The sequence below is a fragment of the Seriola aureovittata genome, chromosome 9 (genome assembly GCF_021018895.1).
Source record: "Seriola aureovittata isolate HTS-2021-v1 ecotype China chromosome 9, ASM2101889v1, whole genome shotgun sequence".
Lineage (NCBI taxonomy): Eukaryota > Metazoa > Chordata > Actinopteri > Carangiformes > Carangidae > Seriola > Seriola aureovittata.
In genome coordinates, this window is record NC_079372.1 from 21,448,278 (window position 1) to 21,469,561 (window position 21,284).

Genomic DNA, 21,284 nt, shown 5'->3' on the forward strand with positions numbered 1-21,284 from the left:
GACTTTTGATGCCATACTATACTATGTCATTTTTTGACATTTTTATGCCATACTATACTATGTCGTTTTTTTTTTCATTTTATGCCTTTTTATTCTAAGACATTTTTGACATTAGTATACTATGACTTTTTATGCCTTATTATACTAAGCAATTTTATGACATTTTTATGCATTATTATATTATGACTTTTTATGCCATACTATACTATGACTTTTTTTTAATTTTATGCCATAATATACTATGACACTTTTTATATTTTTATGACACACTATACTATTACTTTTCATGCCTTACTATATTGTGACTTTTTAATGCCATAATATACTATGAAACTTTTTATATTTTTCTGACATATCATACTATGAATTTTCATGCCTTACTATATTATGACTTTTTATGCCATACTAAACTATGTCATTTTTTGAAATTTTTAGGCCATACTATACTATGTAGATTTTTTTTCTTTAAACATTTTTATGCCTTACTATACTAAGACATTTTTTAAAATTTTATGCCATAGTATACTATGTCATTTTTTGACATTTTTATGCCATACTATACTATGTCTTTTTTTTTTTTTCGTTTTTTTTCGTTTTTATTCTAAGAAGTTTTTGACCTTAGTATACTATGACTTTTTATGCCTTATTTTACGAAGCGATTTTATGACATTTTTATGCATTATTATATTATGATTTTTTATGCCATACTACACTATGACATTTTTTTTTAATTTTATGCCATAATCTACTATGACACTTTTTATATTTTTATGACACACTATACTATGACTTTTCATGCCTTACTATATTATGACATTATTATGCCATACTATATTATTTTTTTAGGCCATACTATACTATGTCGGTTTTTTTTTTTCGTCTTTATGCGTTTTTATTCTAAGACATTTATGACCTTACTATACTATGATTTTTTATGCATTATTATACTAAGCAATTTTATGACATTTTTATGCATTATTATATTATGACTTTTTATGCCTTACTATATTGTGACTTTTTATGCCATAATATACTATGAAAGTTTTTATATTTTTATGACATATTTTACTATGAATTTTCATGCCTTACTATATTATGACTTTTTTTGATCATTTTAAGCCTTACCATATTATGATGTTTTTTCACGTTTTTTTTGCCTTACTATACTATGACATTTTATGACATATTTATGCATTACTATACTATGACGTTTTTTTAAGATTTTTTGCCATACTATACTATTACCTTTTTTGACGTTTTATACCATATTATACTATGATGTTTTTTCACATTTTTATGCTTAACTATATTATGACCTTTTTTGAAAACATTATGCCATACTATACTGTGTCGTTTCTTTTTTTTTTTTTTACATTTTTCTGCCTTTTTATTCTAAGACATTTTTGACCTTAGTATACTATGACTTTTCATGCCTTATTATACTAAGCGATTTTATGAAATTTTTATGCATTATTATGGTATGACTTTTTATGCCATACTATACTATGACATTTTTTTTAATTTTATGCCATAATCTACTATGACACTTTTTATATTTTTATGACACACTATACTATGACTTTTCATGCCTTACTATATTATGACATTATTATGCCATACTATATTATTTTTTTAGGCCATACTATACTATGTCGGTTTTTTTTTTTTCGTCTTTATGCGTTTTTATTCTAAGACATTTATGACCTTACTATACTATGATTTTTTATGCATTATTATACTAAGCAATTTTATGACATTTTTATGCATTATTATATTATGACTTTTTATGCCTTACTATATTGTGACTTTTTATGCCATAATATACTATGAAAGTTTTTATATTTTTATGACATATTTTACTATGAATTTTCATGCCTTACTATATTATGACTTTTTTTGATCATTTTAAGCCTTACCATATTATGATGTTTTTTCACGTTTTTTTTGCCTTACTATACTATGACATTTTATGACATATTTATGCATTACTATACTATGACGTTTTTTTAAGATTTTTTGCCATACTATACTATTACCTTTTTTGACGTTTTATACCATATTATACTATGATGTTTTTTCACATTTTTATGCTTAACTATATTATGACCTTTTTTGAAAACATTATGCCATACTATACTGTGTCGTTTCTTTTTTTTTTTTTTACATTTTTCTGCCTTTTTATTCTAAGACATTTTTGACCTTAGTATACTATGACTTTTCATGCCTTATTATACTAAGCGATTTTATGAAATTTTTATGCATTATTATGGTATGACTTTTTATGCCATACTATACTATGACATTTTTTTTAATTTTATGCCATAATATACTATGACAATTTTTATATTTTTATACCTTACTATACTATGACATTTTCATGCCTTACTATACTATAATTTTTTATGTTTTCTTATACTATGACATTTTTATGCCATGCTATACTATGACTTTTTTATTCCACACTATACTATGATGTTTTTTTTTTCATTTTTATTCTAAGACATTTTTGACCATAGTATACTATGACTTTTTATGCCATACTATACTATGTCGTTTTTTTTTTTGTTTTTTTTTTACATTTTTCTGCCTTTTTATTCTATGACATTTTTGACCTTAGTATACAATGAATTTTTATGCCTTATTATACTAAGCAATTTTATGACATTTTTATGCGTTATTATATAATGACATTTTATGCCATACTATACTATGATTTTTTTTTTAAATTTTATGTACTGTAACATTTTCATGTCTTAATAGACAATGACGTTTTTTGCCATTTTTATTTGCCATACTATACTATGACATTTCTTGCCTTACTACATCAGCCCTTGGTCAGAACTGTATAATTTCCATCAGAATGACACTTGTTTGACAGAGGAGATTAAGAATATTTTTGTCATTAACATGAAAGAATTTCCAACAGTTACCCAGTAATATAGTTAAATAACCTCTACAGCAAACTGAGAAAACTCACCACCAGTGTTTATAGTTACAGTCTATTCACAGGTTTCTCCTGTCAGGTACAGAACCTTATATGTATGGTAACTGTAATGTAACACAAATAAACAAAAGTTAATGAATGTACAGTAAAAACAATGCCTTGACATAATGAATTCATGTAAAATAGCAACAAATGAAAATCAATATGTAAATCCCAACGGATGCCTGTCTGTCAGGTCACAGGTGTAACAGCCACTGTGATAAACACTCTTTGTTAGTGAGTTTACTCAACATGTATGTTCACCACATGATCCACCAGGTGTCAGTGCAGTTCAGCATAAGAACTGCATGTAACTTCATGTACAGTGCACAGTGAAGTCCCCCATTTTGTTCAGCAATCATGAAGGCAGTGTGTGTTGCCCGAGTGCTTGGCCATGTATACTGGGTGTCAGTGCTTATCATATTACCTATACTTCACTTATTCGCAAGCCCTGGTGTTACAGCAGTGTTCTTCAATAATTTCTCCCTCTTACACACACACACACACACACACACACACACACGTTTGTCTGGCTGTACTTGTGAGGACCTTCTGTGACATTATACATTTCCTAGTCTCTTATCTTAACTCTACCCATCACAACTAACCCTAACCCCAACCCCAACCTAAACTTAATTCTAACCCTAACCCTAAATCCCTCAAATAACCACAATAGGGACTACACCAAAATGTCCCCACTTTGCAAATATGTGCAGCACATTTTGCAAATACACACACACACACACACACACATTCAAATACAACAGAGTCAGTCTTGTCTATGATTCTTTATTTGTGTTTTTCATAGAGAACATTTAAAATGGTTCATACCCCCACAATAACTGACATCACTTCTCTGGTTTATAACACTGACACAGGAACAGGGGAACATGTACACAAGTACACAAACACACAGTCACAAATTCAGCCCATCTACAGTGTTTTACTTCCCAAACAAAAGAAAAAACAATAAAACAAAACAAAACAAAACAAAACAAAAAAACATGAGACCCCGAGGACACACAGCCAAGGCCTGTCCCACTTTACAAAATGGTGCAGTAGCAAAGGAACGGCCACATCTACAAAAGTAACAAAAATTACCTTACAATCTATCCTTGTGGAAGTGCTTGTAATTTTGGAAGTTTTGTACTTTCTTAAAAGGATATCAATATCAATGCCTAGAAAATCACCAGTAAAAATAGCTCATCTCTGTAAAAATGTGCTAGCAGGACAACCCTTGGCTGTGGATTTTTTTTTCTTTGTCACAAACTATTTTTTTTTTTTTAAAACCATTTTTAACTTGTCTTCAATACAACAACAATAACACTGTTTCTTCTTAATACAAATATGTACAGAGACTTCCACTTGTTTCAAAATAATGCCCTGCACACTGATGCATTATCTAGGGATGATGGTGATGGTGTTCTTCAGATTCCTTCACAGAAACAGTCCATGCAGTTTGGCACCTGAATCGACAGAGTGTGATCACAGTTTCTTTAGCCTAACAAAAGCTTGTTGTTTTGTATCTCTGTCAAAAAATGGCCTCTACCTGCATGTAAAAGACACATTTATTTTATTTCCCTATACATAATTCCCCCCTATACATAATTACCTCCCCCACAACTTCCCTAAAAGTATTAACTAAGAGATCTAGATCCAGACCAAATGTTTCAGCAGTATTTGAACCAGGTTTGCCAAGTGTAAACATACCATATCTTGAAATGAGTGGAGTGAGAAAGGCACACATGATAAGACCACACAGCTTGTAACTACAGCAGGGAGACGGTGGAGGAGGAGGGGGAGGAAGAGGAGGAGTGTGGGGGTGGGGGGTGGGGGCTTTTGGTTTTGTTCAGCTTGATGAAAAGTGCCACTCAACTTGACATTTCTTTCTTATGAGTCGACGTGCGCCCACTCTGCTCTTCACATCTGAACCTAAGATGAAACCAGGATGCGAAGGTGTGCCCCCCCCTCCCCCTCTATAAATGCACAGCTGGATTTTGGTCTGGACTGGTTTCCCTGAAAGTGTCATTATGTTAAATTCATTTTCATTCCAGGTGCTTCAGGGAAACTGGGCCCTGTTTCCTTCTTTCTTACTTTTTTTTTTCTTTGCTATTTAGAATAATAAAGCTCCTCACTCCATCACTCAGTACTTTTATGTAAATAAGAAAACATACAGTGCGTGGGCGCAGAACCAACCGTAGGCTGCATTTGCTTTCTCAGCTGACATTTTTTGAAAATGCTATGCTTTCATGGCCTCAGTGTTATTCATTTACATACCTCAGTAGACAATTTCATCAAGCAGTTTAAAAGGGGTCATGCCATATCAAATAAGTTAGGAGAATATTCAGTCTTAAAACTCTCTGGTAGGATTCTCGTGCATTTCAAGAGAGGAAGGATACGCTACTTTGTTAACCAAATGCGTCAAAACTATCTTTCCTGAGGAAAGGTTACACAACACATGAAGGAGGGGTGGGGGTGGGGGTGGGGGGTGGGGGGTGGGGGGTGGGTGAGTTTAAAAGTCATAAAAAGCTTTGACATTCTTTTGAGTGATAGACACATATTTATGCAACAAACACCTCCTCCCAAAACAAGGGGGAGATTGTGTAGCCTGGCAAATCAATTTCCCACTCCCACACACTCATCTCATTTCACACGTGGCCTTGATCCAGCCGCTGCTATCGCCTCTAGCCTCAGCTGACTGGCTGACCTATGGCATTGCTCTGTTCTGCTTTAGCAGCTCTCCCCGGTCACCTGAGAACCAAACTCTGCTTCCTGTCAGTCTCTTTTGGTTTTTGTTTGGAAAAAGAAAGTACCTCTTCCTTTTTTCTTTTTTTTTTAAATACATTTTTCGAGCTTTTTGAACCCCCCTGAATCAAAGAGGTGTCTCTATCTGACATAACACACAGGTTGTTTCTCTATATGAACAGCAACAAACAGGTGTGACAATGCTTTGTAATGCACCCTCCTCCAGTGGGGGGTGAATACTTGCTATTGCCTGTGATCTACTGGGGTTCTCCCAAGTCAAGACTCAAATGCTGGCATTTTCAACAGTTAGAAAGTGCACAAAAGGAGTTTTCATTCTACATTGGCTAAAAGCACATTTACAACATGCCTTTGACATCAGCGTTACACAAGGGTATCATACTGTACACCACAGTAGCTGCGACGGATCACTCAAAGGCAGGTTACACTACAGTCTCCTACTTGCTTGTTTCAACATTAGAGAGAATGGGCTTGTGGCGAGCAGGCCTTACCATTAACAATACATTAACTGCACAATGTTGTCAAACACTATGTGCAGAACATTATTCAGAGGCATCGTCATCTTTTTTTTTTAATATACATGAACTCACATGACACTTAGGAACAAAGAGCCAACCATCTAAGTTTCAAATTGACAGTCATTTCTCAGATTCAGTAGTACAACATACAGTAGATGTTTTTGACACTTCTGGATCAAGGACAGACGAATATAGGAAAGGAAAAAAAGGAAACCTATGAAAACACTTCCAAAGTATTGTACTGTTTCATCAACAACGCCTACTTTGCCTTCAGCTTGACTGAATGGTTATGTTTAAAGCCACAGTTGAGCAGGTCTTAGTGATATTAAATAAGGTGTAACTGCCTCCTATTGATAACGCCCATCGCATCTCTTCTAGACAGCTAGTGATCCTCCAATAAGGTAAAGAGACAAGAAGAGCAAGTCAACAATTACACTGGAAAAATATATGTATGTTTATATTCATATATATAGCATCTTTAAAATCTATTTATACAGAATGTATATATAGTGTACTTATGGCCATCTTGGCAGAGAAATAAAGGCATCTGAAACAATCACCACTCTCTTGATGCCGTGGTCTTCCCGGGACCAGACATTGTTACATTGCAGAAATGCGAAGAATCAGGAAAGAAAGTGAGTTCTCTTTTCTTTTTTTTTTTCTTGTCTCAGTGGCACTTTGTGCATCAAAAAATTAAAATCTAGAGTAAGGCTACAAGGGTGTGTATGTTTATCTGATAGAAGTTTGTCAAAGGAGGCCATCCTAAAGTATCCTCTAGGGTTGGATATGTCACTCTGTGTGTGTGTGTGTTTTAGACTCATACATCCAGCCTAAAACACTGCTGGAAGAGAGCTCTATATATGTACCATTGTACTGATGAAAATAACAAATAAGAAAAAAAAAAAAGCATTACTTAAGCATCTCTGGTACATTACAGAGGTTTTGGGTGAGCCAGTCGTGGCCGCTACAAAGCGCTTGGGAGAGGTAACATTTCTGAACTCTATGTTTTGTTTTGTTTTTTTTTGTTTTGTTTTTTTTTTTACATTTCTTGGTTTTCTTTCACCTGACAAAAGCAAACACACAGAGACCAGATAGCGACAGAACAGTGATTGCTTTTGTTGGGGTATTTTTTGTCTTTACAATCAGCTGCTGGTATGTCTAGGTATAAGCCTAAGTAATCAAACAGTATTTGTATTGATTTTGCTTCTTTATTTAAATATTAGCAGTGGATCTTTAAGACTACTCGGACTCAACCGTCACATCACGCACATAAATAACAAAATAAATATACAGCCATATCAGTCAATTTCTTTCATTTTAAATAAATAATAAATACATACTTTCTTTTTTTCTCATCAGTGAGTTTCTGAACGTAGCAGTAACAGAAAGAACATAAAACAAAAAAAGGGAGAAAAAACAAGAACAACCCAAAAAAATAACTTTTGCTTTTGTAAAATTATCAAAAAAGTTTTGTCAGTTATAAAACATCTGCACTTAAAAAGGTTTTTTAAAAAGTACTCAAAACAAAATATGCCTTGTCACTCATCTATATAGATTCTTAAAATATTGACGTAAGACATCTGCAAATCGCTTTGACCATGATAATCGGTAAAGATGCATTTTTTTGTGTTACAAAACCAAGTTAATAAATAGATTGCTTCAAATAAATAAACCTCAATAACATAAATGGCAATAAGTTACAATTTAAATGTTCACAAGTTTAAATAATTCATATATAACAATAATTATTGTACCACAAAACTATTAATTAAAATGAAGTGCAATTCCTATGTTGATAAATACTATTGATATGACTAACTGAATTTGAAATGTGTGCACACTATTACTATCATCATCTCAGTTTACAAAAAAAAGAAAAAAAGAAAAAGAAAAAAAGGATTTATCTGCTGCTTTTTAAAACATGATATCCGCTTCCTGGATCTGTCTCATGACCTTAACTTGAAGAATTTTTTTTCCTTCGCTAAACCGAGTCAGCATTGCGCCGTTGACGTCTTTGCCACAGTGATACCACAAAGCAAACACAAATTCAGTTTAGTTCATGCTTCATATTGCTGGGGTGTATGTGTGGGATGGGGAGCCAGCGAACGCACACACACTCGCCACAGTGAACGCTACGGGACAAGAACTGAAAGAGTCTGCGTGTTCAGCTCATCCGTGTCCTCCTCTTCATGTCGCCAAGCTCCTGCGAGCGATCACGTTTTAGTGTGAAAACCCATCAAACCGCACAACAGTGAAACCTCCAAAAACAGTTAAGGACACAAAAGAGACAACAGGTAAACATACAGCATATTAAACCCCTCCAGATACAGTTTCTGGTAACGTTATTCTTCTTTTCCATCCATCCTGACTGAAGGACCGGTTTCCTCCTCCTCATCCCAGCAGCAGCATGGTGTGGATTTTGGTCCGCGTCACTTTTCTTCTCACAGAGTGCTCCCTGGGTTGTTTTTTTTTTTTTTTAAGTTGCCGTTTATTTAAATAACCTGAATTCCCTTTTTGTTTTTGAATCATATTTCAATATATTGTAGAGTATTTCAACATCTCTCTTTCATCTCTCCGTCCCTCCATCTTCACCTCCGTCACACTCCTGCGCTTCAGGACAGTTCGCGTTTTCTCCGTGTGTGTGTGTGTGTGTGTGTGTGTGTGTGTGCGTGTGTTTGTGTGCATGTGTGTGCGTGTGTGTGTGTGTGTGTGTATGGAGCCTCAGACTTTGATGCCCTTCACAGCCTTGTTGATGCTCTCCAGCAGAGCCTTGTTCTCGGGGCTCTGGAAGCAGTCCTTGTTGGTGTACATGTCGGTCAGGGTGCTCACATAGCTGTCGAAGTTCTGCTCGGTGATTGGCTCCTGCTGTGGTGCAAACGACAACCAATCTCAACTGAGAAGAGCAGGGAAACAAACACCTACACGCCTTTCAACACACAAGATTCACCTCAAAAACAAATACATTACAGCGAGTGGGTCCAGCTCTGCAGGTGTGGGTGTGGGTGTGTGTGTGTTTGTGTGTGTGTGTGTGTGGAGAACAACTCACCATGTGCGGCAGGCGTATATTAGCCAGGCTGCGGATCAGGGCGCGGCTGAGACCAGACAGCTCCATGAAGAGAGCCTCATTCTGCTCCTCAATCATCTTGTTCTCGTGCTCGATGCTCTTCAGGTTCTTCTCCATGGAGGAGATCTGCGACACACGGCAACAGGATTTCTACCAGTGTTACGACTTTAGGCACAAGGTATTTTTTGTCGACAGCTTCCATGAAAAGATGAGAAACAATGATGAATGTTTCCTAAAACAGAAGACTTTGCTGCTGGTCCTGTTTGAGTTTGAAAACTCTGGGGATGTGTTATAGTCTGGACGGGTTACTCTGGTCTAACCAGAGTAGACAATCTGCTTCCTGTTTACACCGGCTTGCACATGCCCAGTGTACATGAATTGTATGGACGGAAATTATTTTTGATATGGAGGTAAAACAGTCGTATTGGTCGGGATGTAACCTCAACCTCACTATACACCAGTGCCAGAAATACTCACTAGACCTCCAATGTGTATTCGTCAGTGGGTTCCCAACAAATGCACTATGTCCTACTATTTTAGTAATGTTTGCTAAAAACCACAGTGTAGAGCTGTGAACTGAGCCTTTTCTGAAAATGAAACTTCATATATTTGTGAGCTGTTTTTAAGGATTTAGCTCAGCCAATGGGCTTGGGGCTCAGAGCCACAGGCTGTTAGTTTTTCTGTTTTCATGGGATTTCTTAACAGTACAGAAAAATACAAAATGCTGCCTGCCTTATCCTTTAAAGAAAGCCTACATAATTTTTGCTGACCATTGTGGCCACACGGTACAATTACAGGATATTGTTAAATTGTAAAAATAAATATTTTTTAACATTAGCCACCATAAGCTATTGGTCATACCAGACCAAGTAAGACTGTAGTAAACTGAATGAGCTTAACTGAGCAAGGGTGGGTTTTATTGCTTTTGAATTTAACATTTCATTTCAAAGCAGAAAATTATGTAATTTTTTTCTTAATTTTTTCTTTTTAAATTAAGCTTCATAAACAGGCAGAATATTTGATATTTTTTTCTGCATAATAAATGAACAATCAAATGTTCCTTTACAGGCTCAAGTGACTGACTTTGGTACTTTAAGTCTCACATATGACAAATACTCTTTTACTTTGGCAAACGTGTCCCAATCCTACACATGATCAGCAATTTAAATGTTTAAAAGAAACGAAAGAAGAGACACACACCTGAGTCTGCAGGTTAACCATGTCAGCCTCCATTTCGTTGTTGGATTCGTTGAGGTCGTTAATCTCTTTGTTGAGTTGCTTGATGTCCTCATCATTGTCCAAAACTAAAGGAGAAGCCATATTACAGTAGTAAATAACAGTGTCTGGTCTATATGTGTTTTAGAATCTCATACACACTCATTTTCTTTTTCATCTCACCATCACTGGCTCTGAACTTGGTGCTCAGGTAGTCCTCTGTGGGGAACTTGGCCTTCTTCTTGGCATACAAGGCTCTGGGGCATCCTGAGAGGCTGGAGACACAAGTGACACATGGAGGGGGGCGGGGTCACTGTACTATTCTTAATAACAACACACAGTCACACAGATTACACTGTACCCTGAGCTATCAAATGTGACATTACATCTGAACAGATATAGGACCAGTGAGAGCAGCATGTTAGCAGAGCAGCAGCAGCTCTGGTGCTCCATGTTTGTCTACACAGGAAGCGTTCAGGCACAGTATTGATTGTAGGACACCTGTGTTTTGGAAGCAGTCAGAACCCAACACAGTCACTGTAGTTACACAAAATACAAGAAAATATAGACTTACAGTGTAAAAAAAAAAAAAAAAGGATTTGGGTTGCATTTATGGGTGTACAGCACAAGTAAAACACAAGCTGTTGCGCAGTCTGTGTACAATGTGCCACACATCTGTTATGTGAGACTGTGAGATTGCTGACTAAAAAACATGGCTGAAACACTTTCTGTGTAGACACGACGTGATTCACACTATGATGCTAGAGCCAGAAGACAGTTAGCTTAGCCTTCGTTAGCATAACGACTGGAAACTAGCTAGCATGGCTTGGTCCTGTGATCAAAAAATACACTTACCAGCATTTCTAAAGCTCACTAATCAACATGCTGTACGTCATTTGATTCTCCAGTACAGGGGCAGAAATGCAAAGGCGACAAGTTGTGGTTCTACATGCATGTAACTATGTCTTGGACAAACACAGTGACTTCCTGGAGTCTTGTTTAGCTTGTTTTAGCTTTTGTTTCTTTGAACTAAGCTTAGCCAACCATTTCCTGGTTCTAGCGACTTAATGTGCAGATGATATTCTCATGTAACTGTCGGCAAGACAACGAGTACGAATTCCCTAATTCCCAATTCCCAGGGATAGTTATTTCTTTAAATGAACATAATTGATATGGAAATACACACATAGAAGTTCCTTAAACTTTCCAACACTAGACTGCCTGCATGCAGCTTACCTGCGGTGTGTGAGGAAGCTTCCGTTGGCGTGTCCGGAGCCGTCGCAGCCTGGCGTAGGGCAGGTCGGCCCCTCTGTCTTGAAGGCCTTCCAGTTGAAGGGTGTGCCATTCAGAAGACCCTCCTTCTGTCTGCGGGCCGCCAACGGACACCCGTAGGCGCTGCGGTGCGTGGCGTACTTCCCGCTGATGTGACCCAGGCTGTCGCAGCCTGGCACCGGGCATCTGCAGGGAGCAGAGGAAAGGAAGGAAACAAGGAAAAAGACGAGGAGAGTTGTGCAGCAGGAGAGGGGAGAGGAAGTGTTGAAGCCAGGCAGCGAGGAAAGAAATAAAGAGAGTGAGAAGGCACAAGGGTTAGACAAAGGAGAATCCAAAGATATAAAGTGTAGAGAAAGTTGAGAATTAATATTACAATACAGATTGAAGTTACACACTTTCTCTACTGGGCCAAATTAATTTTCTTACATCTGGGTTTGACATATTATTTATGCAATGAATTAAATTACTAATGCAAGAGCTATTAAGGTTTAGCACATGTTGTTATCAACAATTAACTGTTTTGTGTGCAAATGCAATATGAAGCCCATGTATTTCTTATGTATTGATTATGTCCTCTACGATACTCTACCATGAACTACATTCAGAATCAGTATCTGCAGTAAGTGTATTTCTCATCAGTAAGGGCCTGATTGTTTGATTCAGTTACGGGGGCAGGTCACTACCTGTGCATATGATTCACAGTGACTCTCTTCTCTCTCTCTTTTTCCTTTTTTTTATTGCATTTTACTTTTTACCGTCAGTCTCGCTAAAAGCAGACATTATGGCTTTCTGAGCGGTACGAACTTTAAAAGCTCGGAGTCCTCCTGGTTGTCCTTGGTAGGAGTTTTAATTCCACTTTTCTTGGCACGCGGGCACCCAGAGAGACTGAAAACAGAAAGTATGGAGTTGATAACATAGGGCTGAAAAAAGGTCTGGTGAAGTGATTGCTTAATAAAGGGAGAGAACATTATAAAGGAAGAATAATTTTACCAAATTACAAACCAAATCAACTCAAAAAACGCCTAATATGGCCGAAAATAGGATCATGGAAATGTGTGTGGAAATGTGTGAGTCCCTGTCTAAATCTACCATGAACTGTCACTACGCCTCTCTGACTGACTGTGTGCATGTGTGTCTATGTGTGTATGTGCGTTTCTGTGTGTGTGCATGTGTTTTCTGTTGGTTACCTTCTGTGGGAGGCGTAGTTTCCCGTGATGTGACCTGAGCCGTCACATCCTGGAGTGGGGCATCTGAGAAAGAGAACAGCAGTGTTTAGCATTTAACGGAAAAAATAATAAGATGTTTCATAGTGGATTGTCTTGTGAAAATGGCGTTATGCGGATGAGAGAAATGGTCCGCTTGTTAATTCTGCTCATTTTTTGATTTACTCTCCTGCAAGTTTGTTTTAAATCCAATCTTTTCAGGCTCTTTCCCAGTTAAACACTTCTTGTATCTGTCCATAATAAGCCGTGAAGAGCCTAGTTTCTAGTAAAGAGCTATATACACTACAGAATTACAGTTCCATTTCACATTTACATGAACTGATTGAAGTGAGAACGAGCATAGTCCAAGCCAGCTGCAGAAAAACACACCATGACAGATGCAGCGGCAGCAGCAGAGGCAGCAGCAAGCAACAAAAGATAAGTTAACGTCAGCAGAATGAAGCATTGTGGCGTTGGACGGTGTCAGTAGCAGTGCAGTGAAGTGGCAGTGAAAAGGCAGTGAAGGTGTAGAGCAGACATACTTGAGTTCAGGGGTGTGGGCCGCCATGAGGGACCGAAGGCTCTTATCAGCGAGAGGACACCCAGACAGACTGAGAGAAAGAGAGAAAGGAGAAAAGGAGCAGAGGACGGGCAGAAGGAGAGAAGGATGAAATAGGGGCCGAGGAAAGCCAGTGTGAGCAGATTGAAAGGAGAGAGGAAAAAAGACATGAGTGAAGGGAAATCAAGAATGCAAGGCATACCAAGGTCATTTAGGAAGAAGAGGACAGACGGCAAGAAGTAAATTACTGATGCATATCAAAGTCAATGACCGTCTTTGCTTCCCGGGCTCACGCTACGTTATTGCCTCTGGCATGTCAGGATCAAATAAAATATTTGAATTAGTCGTGGTGGGACGCAGGTGGACTCAGGAGTCTCAGCAGAGCTAACATTTTATATTAGAGTTTATATAGTGAGCGCTGGCAGAGTGTGTCACCCAAATAAGTCTACAGTGGTGCATACCTGCGATGGGATGCGTAGTTTCCAGTGATGTGGCCGCTGCCATCGCAGCCAGGTGTTGGACACCTGAGAAAGAGAGACACACAAAGACACAGAGACAGAGGCACAGTTAGAAAGGACAGAGGGTATTAGGTTTTTAGGAGGCATCAGTTTGTTATGTTATGTTAGCATGCTGGTGTTAGCATTTAGCTCTAAGCACAACAGAACAGCTGGTGTGGACTCTACGGTTTTGTTGGGTGTTGTTACTTACGAGAGCAGCTCTTTCTTGCTGTCCTTGGGCTGGAATTTGACCTTGAAGTTTGGGGTTGTGACCTCTCCGGGGTACTTCCTCTCCTCCAGACAGTCCTGCATCATGTCACAGTCCTCTGGGTCAGATGAGACAAATGACTGGCCGGTGTGCTCCATCTGGAAAAATGCAGAAAAACGTGTCCAAAACATGAATGGTACATCCACTGCGGCCCTTTTGTTATTTAAATTGTACTCGTGTGTTGGTGTGTTGTTGTCTGGGTTGTATTTACTTTTTTTTTTTTTTGAGTGATGGCTTCCTCGCAACAGTTTGCAAATTTGTTTACAAGCATAGAAACTTTATAAAACCACAATGTGCATACAAGTCTCTGATCTGATCCCCTTTTCTTCTTTTGTAGACAAGTGATGTTTCCAAATCCAGAATGTCCTCATAAAAAATTTACATTCAAGGCCCTTTATATTTCTTTTGAAAAAGTTCAAAGGAGTAAAAAATTTGCATATGCCAAAGCCCGGATGGTGCAATGCACCTGACACACCACCTCTGTTACACAGTGCAATGTTTTAACTGTACAGTAACTCTCACATTTCAGTGAAATAAATGAATAATAGAAAGAGGAAAAGGGGACAGGAAATAAGGCAAGGGTATTAGACAAAGACAACGTGATGTAAACAATTAAGAGTTTTTAATTCAAAAAGCTCAGAGGGAATTTTGTCTGTTGTTATTTATGTTGCAATACTTCCTCTGTGGCTAATATCACAGGAAACACTGCGTGTCTGGAGCTTCAACTTTTCTACTCAGTATGATTGTACTGACCTCGTCCATTTCCTCCTCCCTTTGGCGGTTGGGTTTGGTGTAATCCAGAGGTCCCTCCAGGTCCTCCTGCTTGTAGGCGGGCAGGTTCGGTGATGTCATCCCGCTACTTCCGCTGTGATGCAGCGAGGAAGAGGAGGAGGAGGAAGGGTCTGGGGAGCGAACCCCGGGACTGGTAGCGGACAGACTGCCCTCTCGTTTAAAGGGCTTCTTCATGCTCAGGTCCAAGGTGCCGTTCTCATCCACCTCAATGTCCATTTCCTGGAGAGAATCGCAACATCATTAACTTTTCATACAATTAATCCTCTTGGACTAAAATGCTAAATGTCTTTTTGAACACACACTTTTAGAGTCCAAAAGTATTCCATGAGTGAAAAAGGCATTGACTGAACATATGAATACATAAAGTTTATTTAGTTAACACATTATGACATGTTTATTTTAGGATTTCATTATGAAAATCTGTATTTCAAAATGTGAAAATGGGTTTTTGTTAAATAATGACATCCTCACTAACACAGGGGGTCAAAGATGAAGAATGCCAGTCCTCTTTCTCTTTACAGAGAGTTCCTCTGAATATCTTTAGCATCACTCTTAATTAACCGGCTAGCTGCTGCCATTAACACTAGCAAGCCGGCTAGTTAGCTAGTTAGCTGGTTAGCTGGTTAGCTGGCTAGGTAGATAGGATGTGCTGCCTTGTGTTCACTCTGACATTTAACATGATTTTTTTTTCTTTTTACATTTATTTATTTTGCATTTTTTGTCATCATGGAATAGCCTCACAGCACAGGTTCCCACCACTTAACCATATAATTGATTTAGCAAACAGGAGCTAGCTGGCTAAACGTGTTAGCATTCTGCCATGACAGGCAGGTGAAGGCTTGTGAAGGTTAGGCTGAAAGGTGAGGGAACTAAGAAATCAAATCATTATTAGTAAAGCAAAAATAATTGAATTCAAAATTTTAATAATTTACTGAGTTATTTAAATATGTTTTGGCTAATTTTTCTATAATACAATTACTTATTTTATAACATTCATTTATTTAATATTCAAAACTTTGGGTCTCCATATATAGTTGGTAACTGGGAAAAATGAATATAGAAACATACATATAATACATACATATACATCTAATTAAGTATTTATATATTTATATTTATTCACATATAAATTACTAATGCAGTTTCCTCTGGTGCACTTCAGAAGAAGTCATATACACTGTATACCATCTCTGATGATGATGATGATGATGATGAGTGTGATTACTTCAAGTACCCTCTTCAACAGATTCTGTTGCAGTGCTACACATGCATTAACATCGCTACACTTTACTGAATCGTAACTTCATATAACCCACAGCCGAACTCAGGGATGGATTTAGATTCAGATTAAACTAAAGTTTCATGCGATGAAATGACTGATTTCTTCCCATCTCGACCCGCCCACCTTCACCTGCCCTGAAGCTTGTACTGAACTGCATTTACACAGTCATAGAGCAGTGTGAGGCACTTTTCCAGAGTGCTACATGTTCGAGTTCATCACCACCTTCACCGCTTAAGCATGTTAGTAATGATATCTAATGTACTCCGGTAAAACTTTGCCAGCAGCACCAACGCCACAGTTGATCTCTCCGCGCTCTATGATAGTGCTGGCAGATGAACAGAAACAGAGGGGTGAGATGAGCCATGTTTTCAGCATTCATTTAAAATGGCATTCGTATGGGCTGGTCAAGGGCCAGAAAAATCAAAGGGTTAGAAGAGGAGGAGAGAAGACGGGAACAGTTCCCAGAAATGTCCCTGGTTGATGAGCTCAGTGTTCCAATGTTTCAATATTGGATTTCAACTGGCTCTGATTCTGATTCCAGATCAGTCCCCAGTTGCTCTACGCTGTAATACTGTGCTGCTAAGGCCTGCTCTTGGATCGGTGCCTCGCTGAACAACACCTTGCTCTGCTGTGATGCCAGAGACATTAATCTTCACTTTTTATCTCCCTAAAACCATGTCAGGAAATCGAAAAATGATGAAGCAGTCACTTTCTCTCCTCTGTGAGGCAAAAAGGCTTTTAAAAATCACAATATGGGGGAAAGTGGTGCTCCAATTACACCTCCTGTGCACAGAGAGGGAAAAGGGGGAGTGAGTGAGAGATAGAGAGGTATAGACAGAGAAGCAGAGAGACACGGTGACACTCGCATGGGGAGGAAAAGTGGAGGATAAAAGAAAATAAGGAGAGATGTGAAAAGAAAATGAAAGAAAGAGTGGTGGGGGCGGAGGAAGAAAGTGAGAGATCCGTCCGGCAGATAATGAAAAAGGGCTACCTGGTGGAAAAGTAATCCAGGGAACTGGCAGCTAGCCAAATTCAATAACAACATGAAAAGTGTGTGGGATGGAGGGATGAAAGGATGAAAGAGGATGGGAGAGGTGATGCAACTGCATCTCAACACCATCCTGTTGCTGTAAGCCAATGCCTCCTGATGATATATTCATGCAGAGTTGATGGAGAGAGAGAAAAAAAAGAAAGAGCAAAGACAAGAGAGGAGAGGAGAAGAGAGGAGAAAGGAGGAGAGGCACACCCACCGCTTTTCCCCTCTCATCTCACCAGCTGTGGCCTGCAATGTTTCAATCTGCACTACAATCAGCTAATAATCTCTTTCTCTGAGTGCTATGGAGAGAAGAACAGAGCAACACTTTACCATAATAAAACTGCAGATACATGTGACTGATTCATATCATCTGCAATCAAATGTTTGGTCATGATGGATTTATTTATTTCCTGCACTCTTAGTATTTAATTACAATCCTCCATGAATGCTAACTAATATGAAAACATATATATGTATGAATAAGTGTGGTGTGTTTACCTTGTTTTGGGGTTTGGTGCTGAGGTTCTCTGGTTTTTCCCAGCAACGTGTGGACAGGTTGAGGATGGCAGTGGCAGCCATGTGAGCAGCTTCGGCATCGTGGGAGTAGTCATAGGCCAAGGTGGAGCTCTTTCCGTAACCTTGGAGACTGAGGCTGGGTGACGTTGACTTGGGGAACGAGGGCTTAGCTGCAGAAAGGATGGAATATATGCAAGCAAAAATATAAATATATTTGCTGACATTATGCAAGTGATTTCTGGTGGTGAAACCTTAGATGTTTAGTATATTTAAGTAAATAATACTAACTAATAATATAAGATAAATGAAAATGAAAATACTAAAGCAAAGGGTAATATTCGTTGTGAGAGAGTCTTGCTGAATTCTGAAGGAACAGTTTGACATTTTGGGTATTATGCTTATTTTCTTTCTTGCTGAGAGTTAGATGAGAAGAGAGAAGATGTAGCTCACGGCTACATTGTAAATATGAAGCTATAGCCGGCAACCATTTAATTTAGCTTAGCATAAAGACTGGAAATGGGGAAAAACAACTGTCCTGACTCTGTACGGAGATAACAAAATCCTCCAGCACCTCTAAAGGTCAGTAATTAACAGGTCATATCTTGCTCGTTTATTCCGAAAGAAAGTCACTGCACCAAGCAAGAAACACGTTGTTTTTTGTGCTGATTAAACAACCAAGAAATAACATGTAAATAAGTGACTCCCAGACACAGCCAGGTTAGTCGTTTCCTCTTGTTTCCAGGCGAAGCTAACCGGCCGCTGACTGTATCTTCATCTCTAGCGTACAGACAGTGTGGTGTCAATCGTCTCATCTAACTCCCAGCAAAACACGAATAAACATATTTCCAAAAACGTCAAGCTATCCTTAGTGTAGAATATGTTGTGAAAATCTGAAAAATATTCCTGATACGAAACGGAACCCCAAAACAGAAGCCGATGTTCCTGTCTTACTTTTGAAGGCTTTGGGTGAGGTTTCGCTGGTGGGCATCTTTGGAGCAAGCATGCGCTTCCCAAACACTTGAGCGTCAAAGCTTGCATAATCAAAGGACACCTTGGAGTACTTCTCCAGCTCCTTGGCCAGGTTGGCGCGAGGCGTGGCAGGTGCCATGTTGGGCCTGTAGCTGCCGTACTGGGGCACCTCCAGCTGCTTCACAAAGCACATGGGCCTGCGGGGAGGAGAGTGAGAGGGCGTCATGGTGAGGCTTGGCGGGGGATTAAGGACGGAATAAGGCAGGAAGTAGAATAGAAAAGAATGAAAAAGAATAGAGAAGGATAGATGGGAAATAAAGGTATTGATGCAATAAAGAGTCACACAATCAAAACAGAAAACAGAGAGGAGAAAAAAAGAATAAGAGAATGAGAGAGGGAGGTAGAGTGACACAGAAAGAGTAAAGATAGGGGCAACGGTGTACTTAGCAGGAGTGCAGCAGGATTAAAAGCTCTCTTATCAGCAGAGGGCACATTTGCATGATGTACAGCATGGAATTTATGAGCTTTAAGCCCTCTCGTTTTCCTGGAGAGCCTGGGCTTTTGTCAGACCTGTTGGCGTAAATCCACTGATAGACCAGGGAGAGGCGGAAGGGTGGGGGACGAGAGAGAGAGAGAGAGAGAGAGAGAGAGAGAGAGAGAGAGAGAGAGAGGAGAGAGAAGTGGAGGAAAGACAGAAAGGGGAGTGGTGAAAGAGATAGGGAGGGAGGCAGGGTTGGGGTGGGGAGTCACCTTCCTCAACCCCCCCCCACTCCTTATCTCAGAGCCCTCCACCCCCTTTGGCCAAGCCCCCCCCCCTCCTCTGCATCCTGTACCACTGAAGCCCGCATCACAGTCTCTAGTCTCCAACCATACACTCATTAATAAGCTCCATGACCCGGCCTGTAGTCACTCTGCTGTGGGGTGGCCTTCACACACTGGCACACTAATAACACATACAGAGCCAGTGTAGAGGAGCATTTTCATGACAGTAATAAACTTTCTACCACTGATCACAGCGGATTTTTTTTCCTTTTTATTAATTCAACATGGATTCCATTAGAACATGGGCTGCATGAGGAATTCTTCTCTCACATACATAACAGACATCCAAGTTAATTTTAATAACAATGTGAGAAGGAAAAACAAAGCAGGCCTTATTATGTTTTAATCCTCGATGCTTTGTCTGACCACTGATGAGGTTTTCCTCAAGGAAAGCAATTATTTTTTCTATCCCCCGCATTGCCCCTATAACTTGCATAATTAGCTTATCGGCTGCATTACTAATTAAAATACCAATGACGAAGAGCACAGACTTAGCATAATACCAGCGTCTGGTTTGTGTTAATTATCATTCTTTTGGCTGTGATCACGGTGCCTGGCCTGTTGGGGAGATGAATGGAGATAAAGAGATCTCAGTGTGTGAGGTGACAGTAATGATTAGACTGCCAGACTGGATGCTTCAAGACTTTGGTGTTATATTGAGCCATTCACGGGCCAGCACCGCGCCTTGCGAGGGCCACTGTAACCAAGGTCAGGATTGTCTCTGTGGTTTCTGTGTGGCTCAGTGGTAAAGTAGCTAACCTTGAAAAGGACTCAGCTGTGGGGCTTGGATTGGTGGGGGGTGGGGGGGCAGCTTTTATATAGGTGAAAGGTTCACCTGTGCCTTTTAGTTCTTGTCATTCACCATTTTATCTTTGGAGCCCCGCATCAAAAACATAACTGAATACACCATTTATTAATACTTTTAGTTAAATAATTAAAATTGAGTGTTTATACTTCTCCTTTAACCTCCAATCAGTTGCTAAAAAAAGGAGTTACATTCAATACATTTCTTTTCCTTTTTGATTTTTTTTAACATTTAATAATTTATTTATTCCCTATTTTCCCATCAAACATTCCAATTTTCTGCTAGTATTGAATTTAGTGAGTTATATTTTTGACTCATCTGATAAACTTTTTTATTTTGGCAGAACTGGAACTCCATACTTATCTAATGTCATAAGGCAGAAAAGTGAGGGTTTGGGTTAGAGCTAAAGTACATGGACATGTACCCACCTTAAAACTCTATCGTTGGGACTTCCTTTCAGGTGCTCTGCGCCTGGCTGAGGGAGATGCTGCTTATCGTGGCTCTTGGACAGCTTCTCTGCAGCAGCAATGGGGCATCCAGAAAGACTGGAGGAGAGAAAAAGGTGAATATTAAAGGAGAGCATGTTGCTGACCATGGAAATCTGCATCACACTGATCTCGACTGACATGTTCACTGTCTTGCATTCATGAATATATGAGCTTGCAAATACACAAAGAGAAATGCACATCCTGTGTATAACACTCTCATCTGCAGAAAAATA

At 38.9% G+C, this 21,284-nt stretch overlaps 1 protein-coding gene across 9 annotated transcripts in view; it reads right to left on the reverse strand.

The window, feature by feature from the left end:
* Nucleotides 1-3,756: 3,756 nt before the first annotated feature.
* Nucleotides 3,757-21,284, reverse strand: part of myt1b (myelin transcription factor 1b) — a 43,228-nt gene continuing 25,700 nt past the window's right edge. For 5 of the 9 annotated variants that reach the window (XM_056384373.1, XM_056384378.1, XM_056384380.1 and 2 more), the window contains 14 exons: nucleotides 20,992-21,108; nucleotides 18,919-19,133; nucleotides 17,950-18,137; nucleotides 15,095-15,352; nucleotides 14,285-14,439; nucleotides 14,038-14,100; nucleotides 13,560-13,628; nucleotides 13,003-13,065; nucleotides 12,620-12,700; nucleotides 11,780-12,001; nucleotides 10,727-10,818; nucleotides 10,529-10,632; nucleotides 9,311-9,454; nucleotides 3,757-9,129 (listed from right to left, as the gene is read on the reverse strand). In XM_056384373.1, the coding sequence (XP_056240348.1) occupies nucleotides 8,986-9,129; nucleotides 9,311-9,454; nucleotides 10,529-10,632; nucleotides 10,727-10,818; nucleotides 11,780-12,001; nucleotides 12,620-12,700; nucleotides 13,003-13,065; nucleotides 13,560-13,628; nucleotides 14,038-14,100; nucleotides 14,285-14,439; nucleotides 15,095-15,352; nucleotides 17,950-18,137; nucleotides 18,919-19,133; nucleotides 20,992-21,108 (1,915 nt within the window). In that variant the 3' untranslated portion in view covers nucleotides 3,757-8,985. The remainder of the gene's footprint in view (nucleotides 9,130-9,310; nucleotides 9,455-10,528; nucleotides 10,633-10,726; nucleotides 10,819-11,779; nucleotides 12,002-12,619; nucleotides 12,701-13,002; nucleotides 13,066-13,559; nucleotides 13,629-14,037; nucleotides 14,101-14,284; nucleotides 14,440-15,094; nucleotides 15,353-17,949; nucleotides 18,138-18,918; nucleotides 19,134-20,991; nucleotides 21,109-21,284) is intronic. The other 4 variants (XM_056384374.1, XM_056384376.1, XM_056384377.1 and 1 more) reach the window with 4 other exon arrangements.